General features: G+C 36.8%; 1 protein-coding gene across 1 annotated transcript; it reads left to right on the top strand.

The window, feature by feature from the left end:
- Positions 1-394: 394 nt before the first annotated feature.
- Positions 395-24,266, top strand: LOC133249641 (sulfotransferase 1E1). Its single transcript, XM_061420372.1, has 8 exons — positions 395-538; positions 4,215-4,376; positions 8,219-8,344; positions 9,149-9,246; positions 12,994-13,120; positions 15,179-15,273; positions 19,799-19,979; positions 23,432-24,266. The coding sequence occupies exons 2-8, from the start codon at positions 4,229-4,231 to the stop codon at positions 23,542-23,544; spliced, it is 888 nt and encodes a 295-aa protein (XP_061276356.1). The 5' UTR covers positions 395-538; positions 4,215-4,228; the 3' UTR covers positions 23,545-24,266.
- The last annotated feature ends 3,108 nt before the right edge of the window (positions 24,267-27,374 follow it).

The raw sequence follows: 27,374 nt of genomic DNA, 5'->3' as shown, positions 1-27,374 counted from the left end.
GCTAATCTAGGTCTCCTGATGCAGGGTCATTTTCTTCTCTCTTCTTATTCCTCTAGGGAATTTAATCTTTCAAAAGTCAACCTCATCCTTTGATTCAGTAAGTGACACTCTCTTACAAATTCTCTTATATTTTGCTCCATCTTGTTTACATTTTTCTCCCTCATCTTTACCTTTATTTCCTTTTCCTCCTCCTTAACCCAGTGATGGCTACTGGCAAATTTAGAAATTTGCCTAAGAGCCAAGGATGAAAAATAACTGGAGAACCTCTAATATCTGTGTGAATAAACATGACTGTGTGGCTCACTGCACCTGCAGGTATGATTCCATATTTGTTTTACCCCATTGCATCAGGAAATCCAGAAAGCCTAGACTCACAAGTTAATCTCCGCCTCCTTCTCTGGTATTCAGAATAAAAATCCACCAGAAACATTCCAAACACACAGTAGTGCTCATCTTTTTTTGCAGCTTGAAACCTGAGTGGGGATTGAAGAAAACTGAATTGGATTACCCAGTTGCTTTCACAGGATCATCTGGACAGGTTTTATCTCTATTATTATTGCTGATATTAATATTTAGATTTTAGATATAGAAAATACAGAATTATTTATTACAAAACTATATTAAAAAGGAAATACAGAGAATAAAGTTTTTATCAATATTTTACTTACTTAGCGTAAAGCAAATAATCACTTTGTGATAAAAGATCACTTATTAAAAATAATATATTTATATAATGTTTTGCTGTTTAAATTAAAGCGTTTTAACATAAAACTTAGTATCATAGTTGCCTTGTAAACCCTGCATGTTAAACATGTTCTCTATTTTACTGAAGTAAGAACAAAGCAAGCAGAGTAGAAAAGTTAAAGTGGAGACTGAATTCTATGTTTACTTCTGTGAAATATGTCAGAAGCAATCTATTACTAACAGGGAACTTGCAAATATCACTTTACTTTTAAGTGAGAGACATTTGACCTTCAAGAGCAGAAATCCAAGTCCTTGGTAAGTAGTTGACAAGGTACACCATTGGCAGGACAGTGGCTGTTTCATCTAGGAATTGCTAGTGGATACTAGAAAGCCCAAGCAGATTTGATCTAACAATAAAACAATTGAATTTAATGAGGATTTTTTAGCATCTATTTTGTGACATAGTGCTATGGTTCTGGATAGAAATATGTCCAAAAGGATATTCTCTGCTTTCAGCCACTTTGCTCAAATCCAAATTAAGTTGTAGAAGGTGAGGCTGAAGCAAGCCCTTTGCATCTATACTCATCCTGATAGTCAGCACTTATCTCTGTGTCTGGTAAGAGCAGAGGAGTTCACATATACCGCTGAATGAAAGGCAGACTGGGGAGTAGAGGAGGGGAAGATGGAGAAAGAGAGAAAGAAAGAAGAAGGGAAGAGGAAATACAAAGAAAAGAAGAAACATATTTCTTCCCTCAACTGAATTCATGAATCACAGTTCTAATAATTTTTGGTCAGTGTTTCTAGACAATAGCACCCTCCACACTCAGTTAGGGAATGCAGTTGACAATTTCGAACTGAACTATGTCTTTTGAGAAAGAAAAAATCAGCTGGAGGTGAATCTGTACATTACAAGATGAGAGAACTTACCAAAAGAAGCTAAACAAAGCAAGGGATTTTATTATATGCCACCTAGTTTAACCCTGAGATTAAAATTTGACCATGAAGGGTCAGTCAGAAGTCAGCCAACTGCTTTTGATAATAAATCAGCTACTCCCACTTGACTATAAGCCAATTCTTACAAACTTGGCAGAACACCAAGCAAGTTGTTCATATGAATAAACAAATCAATAGGCAGGACAAGGAATGCCTTTTGTACACATTTTTTTCCCCCTAGTGATTATATGAGCAATAAATTTCTATATAAACCATTAAAAAATTAAAAACAACTGGCAATATAAGATGGGAACACTTCAGATATCTTCAATTTATAAATCAATGATAAATTACCTGCTATATATCATTTAGGAAAAAAAAAAAACCACTTCTGATGGACAAACGACCAAAATGATTAAAATAACCAATAAACTTATGAAACATAAAAACATGAAAAGCTATAAAATATCTTCGATATACAGATTTTTAGGAGTTTCCCTGATGGCTCAGCAGGTAAAGAATCATCCCGCAATGCAGGAGACACAGGAGACCTGGGTTCAATCACATGTATGAGCGTCTAACAACTTATCCTACAGGGTTGTTGGTTTTTTTTTTGACAGGGGTGGATAAAAGGGAGATCCTACCATGTGTAAAATAGTTCGCTAGTGGGAAGCTGCTGTATAGCAGAGGGAGCTTAGCTCAGTGCTCTGGGATGACCTAGAGGGGTGAGATGGGGGACAGGAGGGAGGTTCAAGAGGAAAGGAATGTATGTGTACATATAGCTGATTCACTTTGTTGTACTGCAGAAACTATGGGCTTTCCTGGTGGCTCAGTGGGAAGGAATCTGCCTGCCAGTGCAAGAGATGTGGGTTTGATCCCTGGGTCAGGAAGATTGGGAAGATCCCAAAGATCCCCTGGAGAAGGAAATGGCAACCTACTCCAGTATTCTTTCCTGGGAAATCTCATGGACAGAGGGCCTGGAGGGCTACAGCCCATGGAGTTGCAAAGAGTTGGACATGGTTTAGCTACTAAACAATAACAACAATCCTGAGGCAGTCTTGTAACTGAATATTGCCCAGTTCTCTGGCATGATGAGCCTCATTTTACTCAGTAATCAGATCAGATCAGTCGCTCAGTCATGTCGGACTCTTTGCGACCCCATGAATCGCAGCACGCCAGGCCTCCCTGTCCATCACCAACTCCCGGAGTTCACTCAGACTCACGTCCATCGAGTCAGTGATGCCTTCCAGCCATCTCATCCTCTGTTGTCCCCTTCTCCTCCTGCCCCCAATCCCTCCCAGCATCAGAGTCTTTTCCAATGAGTCAACTCTTCACATGAGGTGGCCAAAGTACTGGAGTTTCAGCTTTAGCATCATTCCTTCCAAAGAAATGCCAGGGCTGATCTCCTTCAGAATGGACTGGTTGGATCTCCTTGCAGTCCAAGGGACTCTCAAGAGTCTTCTCCAACACCACAGTTCAAAAACATCAATTCTTCGGCGCTCAGCCTTCTTCACAGTCCAACTCTCACATCCATACATGACCACAGGAAAAACCATAGCCTTGACTAGACGAACTTTTGTTGGCAAAGTAATGTCTCTGCTTTTGAATATGCTATCTAGGTTGGACATAACTTTCCTTCCAAGAAGTAAGCGTCTTTTAATTTCATGGCTGCAGTCACCTAATACCTCATCTTAAAAGAAAAATAAAGGAGATCCTGTGAGGGCAATATCAAAGAAGGATAACATTTGTTGAAATGCTATATCACAAACACAGAATGGAGTAAGTTTGCAGAGGAAAAAGGTAATGAGAGGAGTTGAAAGCCAATAAAGGAAAGTTTGCCTAATTAAAAAGTCTAAGGCTTACTCTGAACATGAAATGAGATATCATGGGATCAGGCACTGTCAATGATAACTGTGTTGTTTAACCTTATAAATTTCACACAAGTCACTCAATGAGAGTGTCAACTTTACTGATGAAGTGAGAGAGAAAAGTATAAGTAATGCTAGGGGGTCATACTCTTCTATACCTTCAAGAATCTGTGTCTTAGACATATACATTACAGTGTCATTATTTTCATCTTTTTAATACTCTCACCAAGCATTTGATTTTTTTTTTTCATTGAATGAAACATATTCAGTATCAAAGAAAGCTTTGACTTTGACATCTGGCAATAGCTATCAAATGTGGCCATCAAAATTTATTGTTATTTAATGTATACAAAATTAATTAAAGGGATTCTTTGCCAAAATATTGTTGCATTTTCACAATCTCTTAGTCTTTTTATATGTTTTATCAGTTTTGACAGAGAAATCAAGGCTCTATTGAATGTATCACACATTTTGTACATAGTCTTAAAACATGTAACTTATTTGTGCTTTGTACTACTTATTCTTTTATATGTTAGACTTAGTAATAGAAATAGAAACTCTTAAAGCACCAAGGCTATGTTATACATTTCTTTAATATTCCTTACCCTATATGCTCAACATATAAGAAATGTTAGACAGCCAAGAGAAATTTGATGTACAGGACTACTATTAATATTAAAACAACTTAAAGTGCATGTGAAGTGGAAAACGTATCTTTTTTTCTTTCAGTGTACCACTCCACGATGAGTTCTTCCAAACCATCCTTTTCAGATTACTTTGGCAAACTTGGTGGAATACCAATGTATAAAAAATTTATCGAGCAGTTTCATAACGTGGAGGAATTTGAGGCAAGACCAGATGACCTTGTCATTGTCACCTATCCCAAATCTGGTAAGTCTCTTTGTTATGTCAAAGTTGTTCCCTTTTCACCTAGAAAGGACAAATGCACCTTTTCTGTTAAATATTAAGCCATTCATTTCTCCCACATTCATTCTCTGTATTAAATAAGGACATATTATACAAGTTCTGCTATATACACAGAAAATAGTGGCATATTATAACTCTATTCTCTTGGTATAAGTTAAATAAGCAGGGTGACAATATACAGCCTTGACGTACTCCTTTTCCTATTTGGAACCAGTCTGTTGCTCCATGTCCAGTTCTAACTGTTGCTTCCTGACCTGCATACAGGTTTCTCAAGAGGCAGGTCAGGTGGTCTGGTATTCCCATCTCTTTCAGAATTTTCCCAAGTTTATTGTGATCCACATAGTCAAAGGCTTTGGCATAGTCAATAAAGCAGAAACAGATGTTTTTCTGGAACTCTCTTGCTTTATCGATGATCCAGCGGATGTTGGCAATTTGATCTCTGGTTCCTCTGCCTTTTCTAAAACCATCTTGAACATCTGGAAGTTCACGGTTCACGTATTGCTGTAGCCTGGCTTGGAAAATTTTGAGCATTACTTTACTAGCGTGTGAGATGAGTGCAATTGTGCAGTAGTTTGAGCATTCTTTGGCATTGCCTTTCTTTGGGATTGGAATGAAAACTGACCTTCTCCAGTCCTGTGGCCACTGCTGAGTTTTCCAAATTTGCTGGCATATTGAGTGTAGCACTTTCACAGCATCATCTTTCAGGATTTGAAATAGCTCAACTGCAATTCCATCACCTACACTAGCTTTGTTCATAGTGATGCTAAGGCCCACTTGACTTCACATTCCAGGATGTCTGGCTCTAGGTGAGTGATCACACCATCGTAATTATCTGGGTCATGAAGCTGTGTTTTATACAGTTCTTCTGTGTATTCTTGCTACCTCTTTTTGATAGCATCTGCTTCTGTTAGTTCCATACCATTTTTGTTCTTTATCGAGCCTATCTTTGCATGAAATGTTCCCTTGGTATCTCTCATTTTCTTGAAGAGATCTCTAGTCTTTCCCATTCTGTTGTTTTCCTCTATTTCTTTGCATTGATCACTGAGGAAGGCTTTCTTATCTCTCCTTGCTCCTCTTTGGAACTCTGCATTCAGATGCTTAGATCTTTCCTTTTCTCCTTTGTTTTTCGCTTCTCTTCTTTTCACAGCTATTTGTAAGGCCTCCTCAGACAGCCATTTTGCTTTTTTGCATTTCTTTTCCATGGAGATGATCTTGATTCCTGTCTCCTGTACAATGTCACGAACCTCATGAGAAATGCTGGGCTGGAATAAGCACAAGCTGGAATCAAGATTGCCGGGAGAAATATCAATAACCTCAGATATGCAGGTGACACCACCCTTATGGCAGAATGAAGAGGAACTAAAAAGCCTCTTGATGAAAGTGAAAGTGGAGAGTGAAAAAGTTGGCTTAAAGCTCAACATTCAGAAAACTGAGATCATGGCATCTGGTCCCATCACTTCATGGGAAATAGACGAGGAAACAGTGGAAACAGTGTCAGACATTATCTTTTTGGGCTCCAAAATCACTGCAGATGGTGATTGCAGCCACGAAATTAAAAGACACTTACTCCTTGGAAGGAAAGTTATGACCAACCTAGATAGCATATTAAAAAACAGAGACATTACTTTGCCAACATAGGTCCATCTAGTCAAGGCTATGGTTTTTCCAGTAGTCATGTATGGATGTGAGAATTGGACTGTGAAGAAAGCTGAGCACCAAAGAATTGATGCTTTTGAACTGTGGTGTTGGAGAAGACTCTTGAGAGTCCCTTGGACAGCAAGGAGGACCAACCAGTCCATCCTAAAGGAGATCAGTCCTGGGTGTTCATTGGAAGGACTGATGTAAAGCTGAAACTCCAATAGTTTGGCCACCTCATGTGAAGAGTTGACTCATCCGGAAAAGATCCTGATGCTTGGAGGGATTGGGGGCAGGAAGAGAAGGGGACGATGGAGGATGAGATGGCTGTATGGCATCACCGACTCTGGGAGTTTGTGATGGACAGGGAGGCCTGGTGTGTTGCGATTCACGGGGTTGCAAAGAATTGGACACAACTGAGCAACTGAACTGAACTGAACTGATAGCTCTATTCTAAAACTACAATCTGTACATATAATTTAAGCAGCACACTGATAAATGGGTTTTTGCCATATAAGAAATTCACATAATATAGATGGATGACTATAGAACCATTAGTAAAATTTAAAATTACCTGTCTTTATGTCATTGTTGTCATTGCTGTATAGACAAAGTATAAGTAATTTTCATGGATTTTTTAAAAAATTAGCACTTTTTAGTTAATCAGTTCCTCTTTCTGAAGTCCATCTCTGAATATCTATTATATATTTTCCTGAACTTACCTTGTTTGTCATAGTCTTACAATCTTAGAACTTTAGAAATTAGAAAGTCCAATCCAGACTTCTTCTCTATCTGGTTGCTCCAATTAGTACTTAAATATGTCAAACGTTAAATATACCTTAGGCTATTCTGACTCTAAAGTGGTCTTCCATTCTCTTTCCTGTCTGGATCAATGTCAGCACAAAACCAGTCACCTGTTGAGGACATATGAGAGCTATTTCAGAATCAGTTTCTCTTAACTTCTTCATCTTCCGTATTCAATCAATCAATCTGTTTTGCCTGTTTAGTCTCATAGATATGCCTCAGAGTCAGCTTCTAGTTTTGTTGTCACCTTCTTATGACGCTTTACTCCATTATTGTATTTACTCTGCCACTAGAGGAAGTCTTCCAAAACATGACCCTTATAACCTTGCTTTCTTTCTTGATGTATGGCAGTGACCTTTAAAATCCTTTAGAAATGACCTGAACTCTAGTATGAATTACAAGGCTTTGTAGGCTTGGTGTCTGCTTGACACTGGATCCTCATCTCCATTCATCCCTTCAAGTAGCCTCTGATTTAGGTTTTATAATCTACATCCATGGATGTAGATCCATGGAGATGGAAATGGCAACACACTCCAGTATTCTTGCCTGGAGAATCCCTTGGACAGAGGAGCCTAGCAGACTACAGTCCATGGGGTCGCAGAAGAGTCACAACAGAAGCAATCTACATCCAATTCATTTCCTCACCACTTTACTATTTGTAAATATCTGGCTTTTGATTTTAAAAAAAGGAGAGAGAGTTCTTCTGTCTGATAGAGCTCTCTCCTATCTTACACAATTAGTGAATTTATGCCAATAATTTGTTAAGGCTAAGCTCAATTACCATGTTCTCTTAAAGTCATTTCTTTCTTGTGGAAACATCATGGCAACAGCAGAAGCACATCAAGTCCTCCTTTACAGTTCTTTAAATCCCTGTGCCCATCTATATTACAGCCACTTAAGAAAAATGAAGTGTAATTATTGAGCACTGTTTCTGACTCTTCTGAGGGCCCTTGAATATCACAGGACAAGGACCAGACTTTTTCTTTTCTATATTCTCTGTACTAGGACTCAACCTGAGGCATAAAAGCTATTGAGAAACACTGTGGTTAAAAGTGTGCTTACTTTTTAGATGTGAAAATTTAGATTCAAATAAGTTATCAGCTTGTACAATATCACAATTCATTTTTGACAAAGTCAAATTTCTATCATAGGTGTATTTTATTACAACTATGTTCATCCTTATTTTTGATGCTATGTATAAGAGTAAATATTAGGGGAAATAGTTTTTGTGTCCTGTGGCGATTCTGACAACTTTCAAATGCTATTTCATTGGTAGCGTCTTACTTTATCCAACTATAAATACATTGATCCCTGCATTATCATTATGCATTGTCAATGGGAGACTCAGGTGTGTTTAATTTTTTCAGGTACAACATGGCTTAGTGAAATTATATGCATGATTTATAATAACGGTGATGTGGAAAAGTGCAAAGAAGACGTCATTTTTAATAGAGTTCCTTACCTGGAATGTAGCACTGAACACGTGATGAATGGTAATACATAAGTTAATTTTAAAAGCTATACACATATATTTTAATGTGTGGGTGTAAATGGTACAAGAAAGACTGTATGCAAAATAGCATTTTTTGGCAATAGTATTAAATGGCAATTAGTATTATGTTGTCTACATAGGGAGGTATGTAAATTTAAATCTTGACAGTTTATAGTATAGCATATTCCTGGAATTGAGTGAGTGAGGAAAGCTCTGACATGCTTTCATCAGAGCCTAGTAATATATGAGAATTATATCTCTACTTGGGATATATGCAGTGATACTTTAAACACTAGGGACATATCCATAAATTTTCAAGGATGTGCAAAAATATGTTCATCACAGATTCTTTTATTATTGTAAAAAATTAGAGACAATATAAATGTTAATCAACAGAAGGTAAAAGTGACATGAAGTCATTAAACATATTATGATATCATATGTTTGTTGTCACTGAAGTGTTGGTACAAAATATTAAGAAAAATGCAATTATAAAATATTAAAAAATTTCATCTGTGTGTCTGGTATTTATATGGCTATAAGTCTGGGCATATTGATATAGTTGTATGGAAGGATGCTTACCAAAATGTTAATAATGATTTTTTTCAAAGTGGTGAAAATTTATTTAATCTATTTTTTTTCTGTATGATTTTATCTATCTAAACTTCTGTCATAGTGAATACATATCATTATTAGGAACATAATATAGAATGTATAGATATTTCTATTTTTAAAATCTGTAAAAATCCATACAAATATTTGTAATTTTTGAAGTTGTCCAACTTTTTTTTTTTTTTTAAATTAGGAGTGGAACAATTAAATGAGATGGCATCTCCTAGAATAGTGAAGTCTCACCTGCCTGTGAAGCTTCTTCCAGTCTCATTTTGGGAAAAGAACTGTAAGGTAACAGAGTCAAGTGTTCTTAGAACTTCACCCAACTCAAAGAATGTTACAATGAATAAAGTTAGGTAATATCCTGCGTCTTATATACACTTGTTTATTTATTTCTTCACTGAATCTATAGACATTTTAAAAATGTGGATCATAATATAGTTAGAAGGTCTAGACTTCAATTCTAACTCCAGAGCTGATTCTCAGAAAAACAGATAAACTCTCTGAGCTTTCAGGAAGCTGAAGTTTCCTCATCTTAAAAGAGGGATAATAATTGCATTTCACATAGAGTTGTTATAAGGATTAGCTAAATTAATGCTTGTGAAGTGCTTAACATAGTACCTAGCATGTTATAAACAATTTACAATGGCTACTTTTATTTGTTATTATTAGTAATTGTAGTCAATGTACTCTTTTTGCAAACTATTGTGCTTGGCCTTGTGAGGCATGCAAATGAGCTAGGCAAGGATAAACCAGACAAAAATGATAGAATAATTATTTAGTGAGTGCCTATCATGAGCCAGCAATATAACAAATACACATGTAATCTTTGTCTTTATGGACACATGGTTCACAGGGGAAAGGGATAAATAACAGACACTACAGAAGGTGATATAGATCAAGCAAAGGAAGAGTTCTGGCCTAGATATTGAGGGCAGAGAAGGAACCTTAAAGCAAGTAACATCTCATCTGATATGTGAAGGATGCATAAGAATTAGTCTATATAATCTCTGAGGCAACCCAAGGTGGGATGTGAAACCAGTTCAATTTAACTGGAAGACTGAGTGCCTGTACTGGTTGGATGAGGGATGGGAGATGAGCTGGGTTTGTTTGCAACAGATATGGAGGCCAACTTATGAAGTTTGGGCTCTACTTTGATGATAATGAGGAGTTACAGCCATATTAAGCTGCTGATTGAGATGATCAGTTTTGCTGTTTAGAAAGAATAATAACAAGGAATCCTAAAGTACAGGCCAAACATTGTCTTAGACCACTGATGTTGTTCCTCAAGACTTTACTAGCTTTATTAGGACACACTATGATCCATACTAAACATATGAGATATTAAAGTACTATATGTAGTCATTATTGACCAAAAAGGGATCTATCAGAGTCATGAAGTATTTCTATTTTGTACTGTGATATAACATGGTATAGATGACATTTTTTGGAGCTACATAGTGCAAACTTTTGAAGATTTCAGTGTTTTTTTGTTTGTTTGCTTTTATCATAAGCAATCCTAGAAAGATCACATACATCCTTCTGAAGTCATACATAAGAGTTCTCTCTTTAATAAATACTATTTATATGTATCTTCTGGGAAATGTGTGACTACTATTTTTTCAAGATATTTGGCCAAGTTACTTTTTTTCTTTGAAGAATGGAATGAAGTCTTGGTGTTATCCCTTTACTTGGACATGAAAAGATACTGTACCTTTACAATAGCTACAGTCTTCAAAAGCCTGCTTATTATCTCAGGGATTATCAAGAGTAGGAGACCATTGGATGAATCACAACTTGAGTACTTCTAGGGTGATTCACTGGTGGACAAGAAGACAGGTGGATTGAAACTATTGGTAAAAGTGTGTTTGGAGTTTTGAACTAAAAACTTTAAGTGGTTAAAAAAAAAGAGAGTGAAAAAAAGGAACAAGCTAAAAGCTACAAGAAGCAATTGAAGTCAGTAAACTTGAGGCTTTGGAGTTGTTGCAGAAGAGATATATCCTTGATAAGAGAGAAAGGATAAAGAAACAGAACTGTCTTGGAAGAAATGGTGCTCAAGGACAAGTCTTCAGAACCTTTAAGGTACTGGACTAGTTTCAAGAATTGGCTGCAAATGTTGCTAACTGAAGTAAAATAGAGGTAATGATCAAAGACCCCAAGAACCTAAAGAATCTGATGGATCATGTATACAAACACTAAAATTACACAGCATGATGAAAAGCTTTGGAATAGAGAGTAATATTATGAGTCTGATGTTCAAATCTTCAGTTAAGCAAGGGAGTGACCGTAAGTTTAAAAATGGCTTCAGTTAGGAGAAGAATGAATTATTACAGGGATTTTTCAAGTGTAGGATTTTTAAGACAGATTACATCCCAAGTGAACTGTGGGCAAACTAGAAACTTTGACTTGAGAGAGCTGAGGGGAAAGACTTAGATTTTCCTCAAAGGCAGGAAGAGCATGCACAGTGAAAAGTTAGTGTATAGAATCAAATCTTCCAAAATGCAGAGAAGATAAACTACTGGAAGTTTAAGGAAAGAGGGGTTGCTTTTACATTCTGCCTTCCCCCACCTTGAAGAATAGGGAACTAAGAGGTAAAAACTACTATGTATAAAATAAATAAGCTACAAGGATATATCGTACAACACAAGGAATATAGTCAATATTTTATAAAAACTATAAGTGGAGGTAACCTTTAAAAATTATTAATCACAATGTTGTACACTTAAAACTTATATAATATTGTACATCAACTATAACTCAATAAAAAAAGAGTACATTAGGAAAAAAAAAAGCTTCGTGGATGACCTGGAGCAAAACTTTAATATAGATTGTATTTTGAGATGCAGAGAATATTCAAGACAGAGGAAACAATATGAACAAAAAAAGGAATAAAAATGATAAAGCAAATTTGTGGATATATATATATATATATATATAGTGGCAAAGAATTCCATTCAGCTCATAAGCAAAAAGGCTAGGGGAAATTTTAAATAAATGTGGAAAAGTTTCATACGGCCAATGATAGCTTTGTTGAGAAAGAAAGTTGACTTTCTGTAGTATTTGGAGCTTTTTATAGTGGGGCCTTAAAAATGAAAACCATACTTCTTAGAATATTCAAACAGATTTCTTTAAATTGTTTGAAAGTGTAGAAACTTGAGTAAGACAGATTAGTGAGCCTTATCAAATCCACTAAAGAGTGGAGAATCAAGAGCTGCCATAGACCATGGTGTGGCTCAGGTGCCTGAAGGAGGAAGTGGAAGACCATAGAGAGAATTTACTGGTGCAGCTCTTTTCCTGCAATGCAGAGTTGTTGTTTAGTCGCTGGTTCATGTCTGATTCTTCTGCGACCCCACGGACTGTAGCCTGCCAGGCTCCTCTGTCCATGAGGTTTCTCAGGCAAGCATCCTGGAGTGGGTTGCCATTTCCTTACTCCAGGGGATCTTCCTGACCCAAGGATCCAACCCCTGACTCCTGCATTGGCAGGCAGGTTCTTTACCACTGAGCCACCAAGGAAGCATGGAGTATTAGGGGTCTAAGCATCCCATAAAAATTAGCTTTTCTTCAAGACTATAAGAACATAGCAGGACCTTTTTAAAATTGTTATGCAGCATAGTTGTGTAGTATAAAGGCCAGAAGACTTTTTGACTGAATGATTTATCAAATCGCTTAGTCTCATTGATTAATTCTCAACCATGTATTCTGACTCATATTTAGTTTAGTTTCTTCACTTATAATTTGGAGATAATAATCTGCCTCACCCAATTTATATCAGTGGAATTTGAGGCTCTCAAATTAAACATGTGAAAATGGCATAAAAATGAAAAGTGAAAACTAACATTGAACAGCAATACAAAAGATGTTGTCATTTCAGTTTATTGAAGGAATTTCCTTTTTTATAATTTTAATATTTCATAAATTTTCTAAAGCAAATATATGTTATGTTTACAGTTAAAAACATAAACTTTTTCTTTTTAAATCTTGATGTGACTATATTTGAAAAATAGCAGGTGATTTAATAACTAATTTCATCTTCCTTAGATCATCTATCTTTCCCGGAATGCCAAGGATGTGGTTGTTTCTTATTATTTTTTCATTTTAATGGTGACTGCTATTCCAGATCCTGACTCTTTTCAAGATTTTGTGGAGAAATTCATGGATGGAGAAGGTATGAAGAGTTTCTTTCCTTTTCTGAATTCTTTCAAGGTAAATGATACAAGACAAATGACATCTTTAGGGATAATTTTTGCTTTCTGTTCTGGTCTGTTATCCTTCCTGGTCCTTGATTAAAACACAGAAGTTCTAGAAGCCCTTGAACTTAGAACAAGCATAATTTTTCCAGATGAGAATGGCAAAATTCAGAATCTGGACATTCGAGTACAGTGCCTGCAAGTAGGTATATAGATGTATATGTGTGTGTCCGATTCTCTCTCATGTCTTTTTATTACAGAAGTACTTCACAGTGCATTATTATAACTTCATTGAACAAGAAGGAAAAAGATAGAGGACAGAACTTGTTCATTTATATTTAAGAAAAATTTCAGATACTAAATGAGGCCAGAATTCACAAAGAAGTCTGAATATCTACAAAATTCTTACTCATTCTACCCTCTGTACAGTCTGAATAATTCAACTAGATTTCTTAGAATAGTACAAGAGTTAACTTGAGCAAAAATTCTGGGAAATTTTGTCTTTTTATTTAACTCCAGACTAAAGCAACAGAGTATTCAGGTTCAAGAAAGAAAGTGTTTAGTATCTAGTATTAACTAAAGAAGGCCATTCTGACTCCTTAATAATAAGTGTAAGGAAAAGGATAATAATGTCATTTATATCATCCAAAATTAATATTGACTCAATAAAAGTGTGATATATGTGCTTTATGTTTGTTGCTACCTTTGGAAAACTTTATGCTAAAGCACAAATAAATTACATGCCTCAAGATCATCAAAACATGCATTGTAAAACAGATAAAGATAATGCTGTACCTCTGCAAAATAGATGAATAAGATCACTATAAAAGTCATTTATGACTTTTCTGCAAAGAAACAAATGGGACAAAACAGAAGACCTACCCACAGATACAGAGAAAAGATTAGCAGTTACCATAATGGAGAAGGATAGGGGAGGGGCAGAATGATGAAGGGGATTAAGAGTCCAAACTGCTAGCTATAAAATAAATACATCACAGGGAAGTAATGAACAATACAGGGAATATAGTCATTATTTTATACTAACTTTTGGTGTGTAATGTATTCAAATATTGAATCACTATGTTCACACCTTTGATATTATTTTAGGTTAACTATAAATAAATAAATAATTGTCAGTAGGGTCAAAGAACAAAAGAAATATCCAATAACTTAATGCAAAGCAGAATACCTTGACTCACACATCATTATATTAACTTGTCAGCTTTTTACTGGGTGAAACACTTGGATACATGTGAGAAAAGATGAGGGAGAGAAAAGAGGAATCCATATTTGGTCATATCATATCACGTCCAAAATCTTCTAACTTTTTAAAGTGAGAATGAAACTAAGGATCCCTAAGAAAGCATCCCTTACCGTTTAAACTGAAACAGTGTAATGAAATTATATAATTATTATAATTATAAATTATTCAGTTACCAAAGCTACTTTTTAAATGGTAAATTTGAGATCTGGACTGCATTCTAATCATAAAAATATTGATAGCTCTACTACTCACCTCCTTTCATTAACAACACACACACACAGACACACACACCATTTTCAAAAATACTCTCATAAGTTCTAAATCAAATGGAAAGACTTCCATCACTTTTCCTCTGAGTCATAAACTATGTCATAATAATGAAAGTTGAGATTATATTTCTGTATGTAGATTTTTCAACATACTTCCTGCAGAGAAATTTGCCTCAGATGGGCAGCTGATCTCTGGTTTTCATTCCATGATCATTTATTTATATTTTTTTTCTCTGAAGCCTCATTTTCAAGCTGAGTCTGAGTGTAGAGTTGATGCTATGTCCTCACATTGTTTTTTTTTAATATAAACTTATTTATTTTAATTGAGGGTTAATTACTTTACAATATTGTATTAGTTTTGCCATACATCAACATGAATCCACCGGAGGTATACATGTGTTCCCCATCCTGAAGCCCCCTCCCTCCTCCCTCCCTGTACCATCCCTCTGGGTCATCCCAATGCACCAGCCCTGAGCTCACATTGTTTTTATCTCTGATCTTAGTTCCTTATGGTTCCTGGTTTGAACATACAAAATCTTGGTGGGAAAAGAGCAAGAATCCGCAAGTGCTATTTCTTTTCTATGAAGACATGAAGGAGGTGAGAAACTCAAAAGATATGGCAACTTTATAATTATCAAAATGTTAGCATTTGATAATAATGTAGATACAAAATTTTGCCTTCAAATAAATAATGCAGCCAACTCCAAAAGTTACAATAATCCAGATACTCCACTATAGATTGAAGCTAGTGAATAAAAACCTTCTGTAAATGAACACATTTAAACTCAAGTTTCAAAAAAATTACCAAACATAAAAGTGGAAAGAGTTTGAGTTCTTAAATCAAAGCAACAGCCACACACAACACACACACACACACACACACACACACACAGATGCAGATGCACAAAAGGAATCACAATGGGCAAGAAGAGTTAACTGGTTTCTAAATCCATAGATAATGGAATTATTAAAAAAAAAAAGACCATAAAATAGCTATACTTCACATATTTAAAAAAATAAAAGAAGAAATTTAAAATCTTACAAAGAAACAAGAGGTTACTAAAATTGACAAAGCAGATTTGGGGGAAAAAAGAGCAGCAAACCAGAATTTCTAAAATAACTTCTAAAAATTAAAATTTGAAAAGCAAAAAGATGGCTTAAATAACAGATAAGGCATGGCTACATAGTGAATTAGTAATGTGGTAGATGATGCTGAGGAAGGTCCACAGGATGTACCTCAGTGAGATAAATAGAATACTTTAGAAAGAGTACTGGATATGTAGGATAGAGTAATAACATCTTACATGTATCAAGTCAAACTTCCAGAAGAGAGTAAACAGAACCCCAGAATAGCAAAATACAAAAGTATGATGACATCACAATGTCTTAAAAATCTAGTTTTTTTTTCTAGCTTCATTAATAATCAGGGTAATTCAAAATAAAAATGTCTATGAGGTGTTATTTCACACCCAGCAGAGTCACAACAATGAGCTGTAGTCTGACTGGGCTGTGCTTAGTTGCTTAGTCATATCTGACTCATTGCAACCCCATGGACTGTAGACCGCCAGGCTCCTCTCTCCATGGGGATTCTCCAGGCAAGAATATTGGAGTGGGTTGCCATACTCACTTTCGAGGGATCTTCCCAACACAACCCAGGGATTGAACCCAGGTGATCCACCCAGTCCATTCTGAAGGAGATCAGCCCTGGGATTTCTTTGGAAGGAATGATGCTAAAGCTGAAACTCCAGTACTTTGGCCACCTCATGAGAAGAGTTGACTCATTGGAAAAGACTCTGATGCTGGGAGGGATTGGGGGCAGGAGGAGAAGGGGACGACAGAGGATGAGATGGCTGGATGGCATCACTGACTCGATGGACGTGAGTCTGGGTGAACTCCGGGAGTTGGTGATGGACAGGGAGGTGCCGGGGTGCAGCCCCAGCTGATCCAGGGTATTCGAAGGAGAGATGGCATAGGCGACCTATTTATTTAAATATTTATCAAAGATATAAAGAGTAATAGAATGAGGATAGCTCAGTGAGGAAATTCAGTGAAAAAAGAGGCTGAATAATTCAGCCAGAAGGTAAGAGAAAGAACAACATGGGGAGACCAAGTTTTGGTGAACAAGGCCCACACTTTATTTTCCAAAGTAGTTTTTATACCTTAAGTTATGCATAGAGGATAATGGGGGAAGGGGTGGAGTCATGCAAGGACAGCAGTTCCTGGTCCTAATCGAAGCCAGGCTTTCAAACTTATCATATGCAAAAGTTCAGGTGATTTACATCATCTTCTGGCCAGGAGGCCTGTTAACATTTTAAGAAACTTATTTTTCTCTAAAGGTGATTATTCTAAAATCAAGCTCCAGCCTCCAAAAAGCATTGGACAAAGCTGCATTCCTATAGGGCAAAGGTGAGGTGGGCTCAATCAAGAAAAGAATTAACTCAAGGGTCCAAGTTTACAAACGTTGAGGCTACTACTTACATTTCTATACACCCATTATATCAATCAATACACTGCCAAGGACACAATAGGTAAGGGGTATGGAGACTTAGCAGCAAACATTGGCCCAATAAGTGAAAAACCCTTCACCAATACAATTTCTAATCAATCTTTTAACTACTCAAAGGAATCTGTGTTTAGACAGTTTAGAACATCTCCCGCCTCTCACAGTTGGGAGGCTCTGAACAATCACATGTGGCCGGAAAAACCTATTCAGGCAGGCTAGAGGATTTCCAAAGGAGTTTGTAGGTTGAAACACTGTCACACCCAGGAATTATTAACTGGAGCTGTAAGCTAACTCTTTTTCAGAGAGAGGTAGTGGGGGACAGCCCCCGGTAAAGTCAGAGGTGTAGGTGAAAGCACAAAGCAGAAAGTAGGCAGACTCTGGTTTTGGGGGTAGATGCTTGAGAATTTCCAGGGGGACTCCTGAGGCTCTATCCTGCCTTTGCGTATGCCGAGCCTCCTTCCTCATGACCTTTGCCATGGGCGAAGTTCCTCACGCTGGCTCCCGGCAGTGATAGAATTCTAGTTGAGCTATTCCAGATCCTGAAAGATGATGCTGTGGAAAGTGCTGCACTCAATATGCAATATGCAATATGCACTCAATATGCAATATGCCGGCTCCCGGCAGGGAGGCTTGGCGTGCTGCGATTCATGGGGTCGCAAAGACACTGACTCTTTGCGACTCCTTTGCAACCCCATGAACCAACTCTTTGCGACCCCTTTGTGACCCCATGAACCGACTCTTTGCGACCCCATGAATCGCAGCACGCCAGGCCTCCCTGTCCATCACCAACTCCCGGAGTTCACCCAGACTCACGCCCATCAAGTCAGTGATGCCATCCAGCCATCTCATCCTCTGTCGTCCCCTTCTCCTCTTGCCCCCAATCCCTCCCAGCATCAGAGTCTTTTCCAATGAGTCAACTCTTCACATGAGGTGACCGAAATACTGGAGTTTCAGCTTTAGCATCATTCCTTCCAAAGAAATCCCAGGGCTGATGTGTATATTAGTTTATATGCACAGCAACCTCCATAACAGCATTCCACACGACCATAAAAACAACCCCAATACACATGTACTCAGGAATAAATGCATTGTATGTACTATTATTCTACAATTAAATATTATATTGTAGTGAAAAGGAATATATTTCAAATGTGCTTATCAGTTGAGTAAAATCAAGCTATATTTTGTCTAGGGATACATACATGAGTTTCAAATCTGCAGAGTAAAGGCACAGGATTGAGTAGGTCAGTTTCAGGACAGCAAGTTTGTTTGTTGCTGTTGTTTGTGAAAATTGGAATGGAGAGTGAAAAATGAAGTTGGGAACTTGCAAATGGAAGACCTTAGCCAATTGTGAATGTTTTCTTACATGCATTGGGTAGTAGGTAAGGGTGCTGCATTCATATTTATTCTTTAAAGTATATATGTACACATATCAAATAATTTATAAATGAAAGACAAAATACTAGATCTTTTTATTAAGGGATAACAAATATCTTCTCTAAATTATTTTATATATATATATATATATATATATATATATATACTTATTTATTTATTTTTTGGCTGTGCTGGGTCTTCACTGCTGCTCAGGCTTTTCTCTAGTTGTGGCGACCAGGGGCTACACTACATTGAGGTGGCCAGGCTTCTCATAGCAGTGGCTTCTCTTGTTGAGGCTCTAGGGCATGTAGGCTCAGTAGGTGCATTTCCCGGGCTCTAGGGCACATACTTGATAGCTGTGCCACATGGGTTTAGTTGCTCCACGGCAAGTGGGATCTTCTGGATCAGAGATTGAACCCCTGTCTCCTGCTTTCGCAGATGGATTCTTTACCACTGAGCCACCAGGGAAGCCCTCTTCTCTCATTCTTTATTAGCACCAAGAAAGCAATTGATATCCATGTCTTGTTCACATCTTTGAGCAATTATTGAAATTCATTTCACAGTAATTCTAGAGTTGTTTTGATGAGGACATATTTAAAATAAAATTATGGATATTATTTTAGAGGCAGAATTATTTCTTTATAGAATTTAATGCAGAACAGATTTGAATGAGAAGCAACCATGATTTGTAGTTTGCTATTATGTTACTTAAATTTGTGTTCTATAGCTAGAATATTGAAGACAGTAAATTTAAAAGGCATTCGAACAAAATTTATTAGTTAATCCATCCCTTTCACCCTCCCAAATCGGCTCTATCCATTTACTCCCTATTTTGATCAATAATGGCCAGGTTTATGTTTCTTCTGTATTTGCATAAATGAGGAGCAAAAGAGTAAATGTTTTCTCTTGTTTCTGCAATACATCAAGTAAGAGTAAAAGACATTTACCATATATGTAGAGATACTATCTTTTTTATGGAAACAAGTAAATAAAAAATGCGTGAGAATACATATATGATACAATAGATTTATATGGAATTTATGGAGCAAAAATAGAGTTATCTAACTTAAATTGGAATAGTCAAGGAAATAATCCCAAAGAAGGTGATACTTAAGCTGAAGTTTGACAGGTAAACTGCTCATTAGAAACCTACTTTCCAATATCAGTGTGGGGAGGAGAGGGGAAGAATGGTTTTCTTATTGTGTCCTTTTTTTCCAAAAACAAAATATGTTTTTCTTCTTAGAATATCAGGAAAGAGGTGATGAAATTGTTAGAATTTCTGGGAAGGAAGGCATCAGATGAGCTTGTGGACAAGATTATAAAACACACTTCATTCCAGGAGATGAAGAACAATCCATCTACCAATTATACAACATTGCCGGATGAAGTCATGAACCAAAAAGTATCTCCCTTCATGAGAAAAGGTGAGATGCTCATGTTATTTGCCTCCATTGCTACAGGAAGGCCTAAGTTTAAACAGGTACAGGCAAACATCTATTAAAGTCTATTCATGCCTGTGGACCCCACTTGTTTTCTTCAGAGCTGTTTCCATATTTGAGTGATCAGTTCTGCAGAAGTATAAAATATTAATACTACTACTAAGAAATTACTATTAGAAATTTACTATTTGTAATTGACTGGTTTTGCAGAAACATAAAATACTAGTACTACTACTAATAAATTACTATTACATGTTGATTATTTGGTACATACAACAAATTATATTAAGAACCACAAATAGTCACCCCAGCCTCAGTACTAGCACTAATACCACACCCTACTACTACTACTACTACTACTAAGTCACTTCAGTCGTGTCCGACTCTGTGTGACCCCATAGACAGCAGCCCACCAGGCTCCCCTGTCCCTGGGATTTTCCAGGCAAGAACACTAGAGTGGGTTGCTATTCCCTTCTCCAAAGCATGAAAGTGAAAAGTGAAAGGGAAGTCCCTCAGTCATGTCCGACTCTTCCCGACCCCATGGACTGCAGCCTTCCAGGCTCCTCTGTCCATGGGATTTTCCAGGCAAGAGTACTGGAGTGGGGTGCCATCACCTTCTCCGATACCACACCCTACTAACTATTATTTGTTAAGTCTTTATGCCTTGGTGCTACACGCTTATGTTATACAAATTGTAAATTCTATTTTTTTAAAAATTCTAATACAAGAGTTAGGAAAAAACTTCTATTATCTCATTTTGAGATGAGGAAACAACCTTAGAACAGTTAGTCAGCTCTTCCCTAGCTAAGTGGCAGACATTTTTCAAGACTAAATGTCAAATGTCCAAACATCAAATGGTACACATTGAATATGTACAGTTTTCTGTGTATTAATTATACTTCTACAAAGATGCTAAAAGAGCACTAAAGTTTCAAAGCACTAAGCAGAAAATACTGCTCAACTTGGTAAAAATATCAAAATACAATGAGGTGACATCTACTGAGAGGAGGCATGTTCTTGATGAGACACAGTCAGTTCATAAATACATAGGCATATAGGATATGGACCTAACAGAAGCAGAAGATATTAAGAAGAGGTGGCAAGAATACACAGAACTGTACAAAAAAGAGCTTCATGACCAAGATAATCACAATGGTGTGATCACTGACCTAGAGCCAGACATCCTGGAATGTGAAGTCAAGTGGGCCTTAGAAAGCATCACTATGAACAAAGCTAGTGGAGGTGATGGAATTCCAGTGGAGCTCTTTCAAATCCTGAAATATGATGCTGTGAAAGTGCTGCATTCAATATGCCAGCGAATTTGGAAAACAGCAGTGGCCACAGGACTGGACAAGGTCAGTTTTCATTCCAATCCCAAAGAAGGCAATGCCAAAGAATTCTCAAACTACCACAAGCTGGAATGAAGATTGCCAGGAGAAATATCAATAACCTCAGATATGCAGATGACACCACCCTTATGGAAGAAAGTGAACAGGAACTAAAAAGCCTCTTGATGAAAGTGAAAGAGGAGAGTGAAAAAGTTGGCTTTAAAGCTCAATATTCAGAAAACGAATATCATGGCATCCAGTCCCATCACTTCATGGCAAATAGATGGGGAAACAGTGTCAGACTTTATTTCTTTGGGCTCCAAAATCACTGCAGATGGTGATTCCAGCCATGAAATTAAAAGACGCTTACTCCTTGGAAGGAGTTATGACCAACCTAGACAGCATATTAAAAAGCAGAGACATTACTTTGCCAACAAAGGTCCATCTAGTCAAGGCTATGGTTTTTCCTGTGGTCATGTATGGATGTGAGAGTTGGACTGTGAAGAAGGCTGAGCGCCGAAGAATTGATGCTTTTGAACTGTGGTGTTGGAGAAGACTCTTGAGAGTCCCTTGGACTGCAAGGAAATCCAACCAGTCCATTCTAAAGGAGATCAGTCCTGAGTGTTCTTTGGATGGAACGATGCTAAAAGCTGAAACTCCAGTACTTTGGCTGAAACTCCAGTACTTTGGCCACCTCATGCGAAGAGTTGACTCATTGGAAAAGACTCTGATGCTGAGAGGGATTGGGGGCAGGAGGAGAAGGGGACAACAGAGGATGAGATGGCTGGATTGCATCACCGACTCGATGGACATGAGTTTGAGTGAACTCCAGGAGATGGAGGTGGACAGGGAGGCCTGGCGTGCTGCAGTTCATGGGATTTCAAAGAGTCAGACATGACTGAGTGACTGAACTGAACTGAACTGATAGGATATGCAAAGTATTGGGACATCCAGTGTTACTTGGAATATCTTCCTCCTGGAAGAAAAAAATAATAAAATAAAATAAAAGAATGATCTTCCTCTTGGAACCAAATTGTCAATGATAGGGTTAAGGATTTTTTAAACAATTGTATTAACAAACTTGCAACTGGGTTAAAACAGGGTACCCCTGAAAAAAGAATAACATGCAGACTAAATTTAGGTTACTTATATTATCTCAGTTTCTTTCCCCAGAATGTCTTCATATATTTTAAACATAAAACAATAAACTAAAAATAATTTTCATGCTTGTAAAATGTTTCATACTACTGAGTCCTCTGACAGAATCTGATTTTCAAGACACATTTTCTATCTTATGCTTTTTGGATTATTTCACTGGGAACGTTTAGAGCTTCTTGGATTAAGAAGACAAGTGAACTACTGATTAAAGTACTAGAGACTTCTTCCTTTCAGAGGAGAGTTGGATGTGATGAAAAGCAAAGAAGAACCTTTTAGACTTTTGTAACAGCACAGGTGGTAAATATTGAGGAGTTTCTCTAACTGTTGGTGGCAGTAAAAATGGGGAGGAGGCAATGGCTATGAAGAAAGTCTGGATATAAATAAAGAATTAGATATTCTGGCCTAAAGACAACAGCCAAGCTTATGCATTGGATATCTGCATTCAATTAACCAGGTTATGGAAAATGACTCAAAGAAAATACAGTCTGGTGGGGAAGAAAATGAATTTATTTTTTAGCTGGGTGAATTTGAGATGTTTCTATGAAATACAGGTGACCACATCAGGTAGGCACTTGGGTATGAAGACATTTCTGGATTTTAATGTTCTCAACATGAAGATGATATTTAATACCACAGGAGAGGTAAAACATGGATCACAAATATTTCAAAGGAAATTGGAGAAGAAAATTAAGTAGCATAAGAAAGGAAGGTCAGAGAAATAAATGTGCTGGGTTTTTTTTTTGTATGTTTATTTGTTTTATTATTTTTAAACAATCAGGACAAATCCTTGTTTGCATTCTTAAATATATAGTATTTATGGTATATACTTATAATTAAGGGTTGCAAAGTAAAATTTGATTAGGTGTTAATGAAAGTGATAGATATTAGAAAATTTCTCTATTCTGACTGGAAGACATATTGTTCACTGCTTTCTTTTCTTTTCTCTTATAGGAGATGTAGGAGACTGGAAGAATCACTTTACAGTAGCCCTGAATGAGAAATTTGACATGCACTATGAGCAGCAAATGAAGGGGTCTACCCTGAAGTTCCGAACTAAGATCTAGGAAGGGTTTTCTTAACATCAGAGATTAAATTGTTCTTTCACCCTTCCTCACCTTCTTCATTTTAAGCTAGTAGATAATGAATTATACAAAAAATCATGATCAGGTTCACATGATTATTGAGATCTTAGTATGAAAGAGTAAGAGAGATTTTTTTCCTGTGATTATCTCTTTAATATTTTCTTTCCTTTCTTCTTTAATTATAAATATTACACAGAGCTATAACCTATGAGAATGATGTAGGTACACACAAATTGTTCAAGTTGTTAGAGCCTCAGTAAAAATAACCAGACATTCCAAATTATATAACTTTGTGTCTACTTTTTTCCCATTTATTAGTATATTTGGTATATACATATACCTTTAAATACATATTAATAACTGTACATGGAATTTGAAAACCTTGACAAATAGAACTGAAAAGAATAAACATGAGTGTATAACTAGATGTATTATTTCTTGGCTGATATTATCTTTCATTAATGCAAAATGACTTAACTTGGAATTTACCTTAGTTTAGTGTAAATTTTCAGCATTTTCAGAACTGATTTCCAGATGTCTATAAATAATTCCAATGAGTACAATTTACATTTTAATATCTTTAGCTAATTTAAAATCGTTATGCTTTAGGGTTCCTTCTATCCTATACACAATGTAATGAAAGTAAGATCTGTAAACTAAAGTTTTAATGAATGTGACATATACCAGTAAAATAAAACAAAAGCAAAAGCAAAAAAAAATTGTTTTTTATTTAAACAATGTTGTTTTAACTTACGTCTCCTATTTTTCTATATTGTATTGATCATCTTTTTCCTATAGTGTTTTTATTTTAACAGTCAATGCGTCCTTTCTCTGAATCAGAAGACACACAAAATTATGAAAAAATCACTATGGGTCTCCAGTAGAATACAACATCATAGTCAATTGATATATGTTTTCTTATTTGCAGAAAAGACTAGGAGTTTCCTACCCCTTGTTTAATAATTTTGATTTTTCGGAATCAAAGCCATATTTAGTGTAACATTTATATAAATTATACAAAAATTGAAGAATCTTGAAACTTTTTAAGAATTTGTTGGGTTGGGGTGGCAATTAGAATCTCAGTTTCTGGAGGGAACAATCGTTAATGCATACTTACACACAGGTATGTGTGTATCATGGCAAATAAAAGGGGAAAAAGTGGAAACAGTGACATTTTCTTTTCTTGGGCTCCAAAATCACTGCAGATGGTGACTTCAGCCATGAAATTAAAAGAAACTTACTCCTAGGAAGGAAAGCTATGATAAACCTAGATAGCATATTAAAAAGGAGAGACATCACTTTGCCAACAAAAGTCCAGATAGTCAAAGCTATGCTTTTTCCAGTAGTCATGTACAGATGTTAGAGTTAAACCATAAAGAAGGCTGAGCGCCAAAGAATTGATGGTTTTGAACTGTGGTGTTGGAGAAGACTCTTGAGAGTCCCTTGGACTGTAAGGAGATCAAATACTATAGGAATAAGCCCTGAATATTCATTGGAAGGACTGATGCTGAAGCTGAAGCTCCAATACTTTGGATACCTGATGTGAAGAGCTGACTCACTGGAAATGCCCCTGATGCTGGGAAAGCTTGAGGGCAGGAGGAGAAGGGGAGGACAGAGTTGAAATGGTTGGATTGGCATCACTAACTCAATGGACATGAGTTTGAGCCAACTCCAGGAGGTAGTCAAAGGACAGGGAAGCCTGGAATACTGCAGTCCATGGGTTGCAAAGAGTTGGACATGACTTAGCAACTGAACAAAAACACACATTAATACATACACACACATGCATACTCATTCAGATCAGATCAGATCAGTCGCTCAGTCGTGTCCGACTCTTTGCGACCCCGTGAATCGCAGCACGCCAGGCCTCCCTGTCCAGCACCAACTCCCGGAGTTCACTCAGACTCACGTCCATCGAGTAAGTGATGCCATCCAGCCATCTCATCCTCTGTCGTCCCCTTCTCCTCTTGCCCCCAATCCCTCCCAGCATCAGAGTCTTTTCTAATGAGTCAACTCTTTGCATGAGGTGGCCAAAGTACTGCATACTCATTAATTATCATTATTTTTTTTCTGAACCATCTGAGATCAAGTTGTAGACATAATCATCCTTCAATATGCCTGTGTCTATTTCTTAAAAATAAGGGCACTTTCTTGTATAACCACAACTATCCAAATAGGAAATCAATATGACACAGTGCTCTTATTCAATTTATATGGTACATTCACATACATCCAAAATTTTTCATCACAGGGTTTTTAGTTCTTACCTTCTTGTCCTAGATCCAATCTGGGTTAAAATGCTCCATTTTATTGTCAGACTTGGAGATTTCCTTCAGTCTCAACAGTTGCTATGCATATTTCTGTGTTTCATGACCTTTGCCGTTTTAGAGTATAGACTTTTAATATCTCCCAATCTTGCCCATCTCAACACTCAGGACATACGGAAAAATTGTGGATCTCTCAGCATATCACGCCAGAAGGCATGTAATGCCCAGCCTCTTCCACACTGTTGCTATCAAACTTGATCATTTTTTAAAATTGGTGTCTGCCCTGTTTCTCTAACATAACATCACCTTTTCTGCCTTTGCAACTGATTAGCACTTTGTGGTATTAATAATTCATTCTTTTGCATTTAGCATCCACTGATCATTTAGCCTTAATCCTTCACCACTAAATTAATTGCAAATTCTGTCAATAGTTTCTATTTCTATCATTCTTAGCTTGTTGAATGGCACTACATTATAAGAAAGTAATTTCCCCCTCATTTATTCATTCATGTCAATATGAACTCATGACTGCTTATTTAATTCAACACTGGGCTTCCCCAAAGGATCAGCAAATAAAGAATCTGCCTTCCATTAGGAAACCACAGGAGATGGGGTTTGATCTCTGGGTCAGGAAAAGATCCTCTGGAGAAGGGAATGAGAATCTTCTCCAGAATTCTTTCCTGAAAAATCCTATGGAAAGAGGAGCCTGGTGGGCTTTGTCCAAAGGGGTGCAAGGAGTTGGACAATACAAATACAATTGCAATCCAAATACAATCAAACTCCATGAAGGCAGGGACTTGGTTTTATTCATAGAATAATACAAAGTCCATAGAACTTACACTTGTGTACAGTATATAATCATGAATATTAGATAAATGAATGAATAAATATCTACCTAAGTACATATGTATATCTCTATTATTAGCAAGAGTTTAAAAAATAAATCCCTTATTCTTACTAATGAAAATGTTATTTTTTTTCATTTCTTTCAACTCGTGAAACCATTGAATGTTAATTTCAACTGAATTATCAAGTGGTGGTTTACTCGCTCAGTCATGTCCAATTCTTGTGACCCCATGGACTGTAGCCCACCAGGCTCCTCTGTCCATGGGATTTCCCAGGCAAGAATACTGGAGTGGGTTACCATTTTCTTCTCCAGGGGATCTTCCTGATCCAGGGACTGAAGCCAGATATCCTGCATTGCAGGCAGATTCTTTACTGACTGAACCACCAGGGAATTATCAAGTACTTTTGTCCAAATCTCTAAATATTAAGACCAAAGTTATCCATAAAGGGAAATATTTATTGTACATATTTTAGAACAACTATGCATAGGAAAAATTTCAAGCTGGTCTTTAACTTAGCAACGATTTTAGGAAAAGGTCTATAAGAAGCAATTACATTAGCAAGCTTTACTAAACAAACCAAGCAATTTGAAATCTTTCATTACTTAACAATAATGGAGGGCTATGGCACCCCACTTCAGTACTCTTGCCTGGAAAATCCCATGGACGGAGGGGCCTGGTGGGCTGCAGTCCATGGGGT

Source organism: Bos javanicus, chromosome 6, assembly GCF_032452875.1.
Source record: "Bos javanicus breed banteng chromosome 6, ARS-OSU_banteng_1.0, whole genome shotgun sequence".
NCBI lineage: Eukaryota > Metazoa > Chordata > Mammalia > Artiodactyla > Bovidae > Bos > Bos javanicus.
This window is presented reverse-complemented; position numbering and strand designations above follow the sequence as displayed.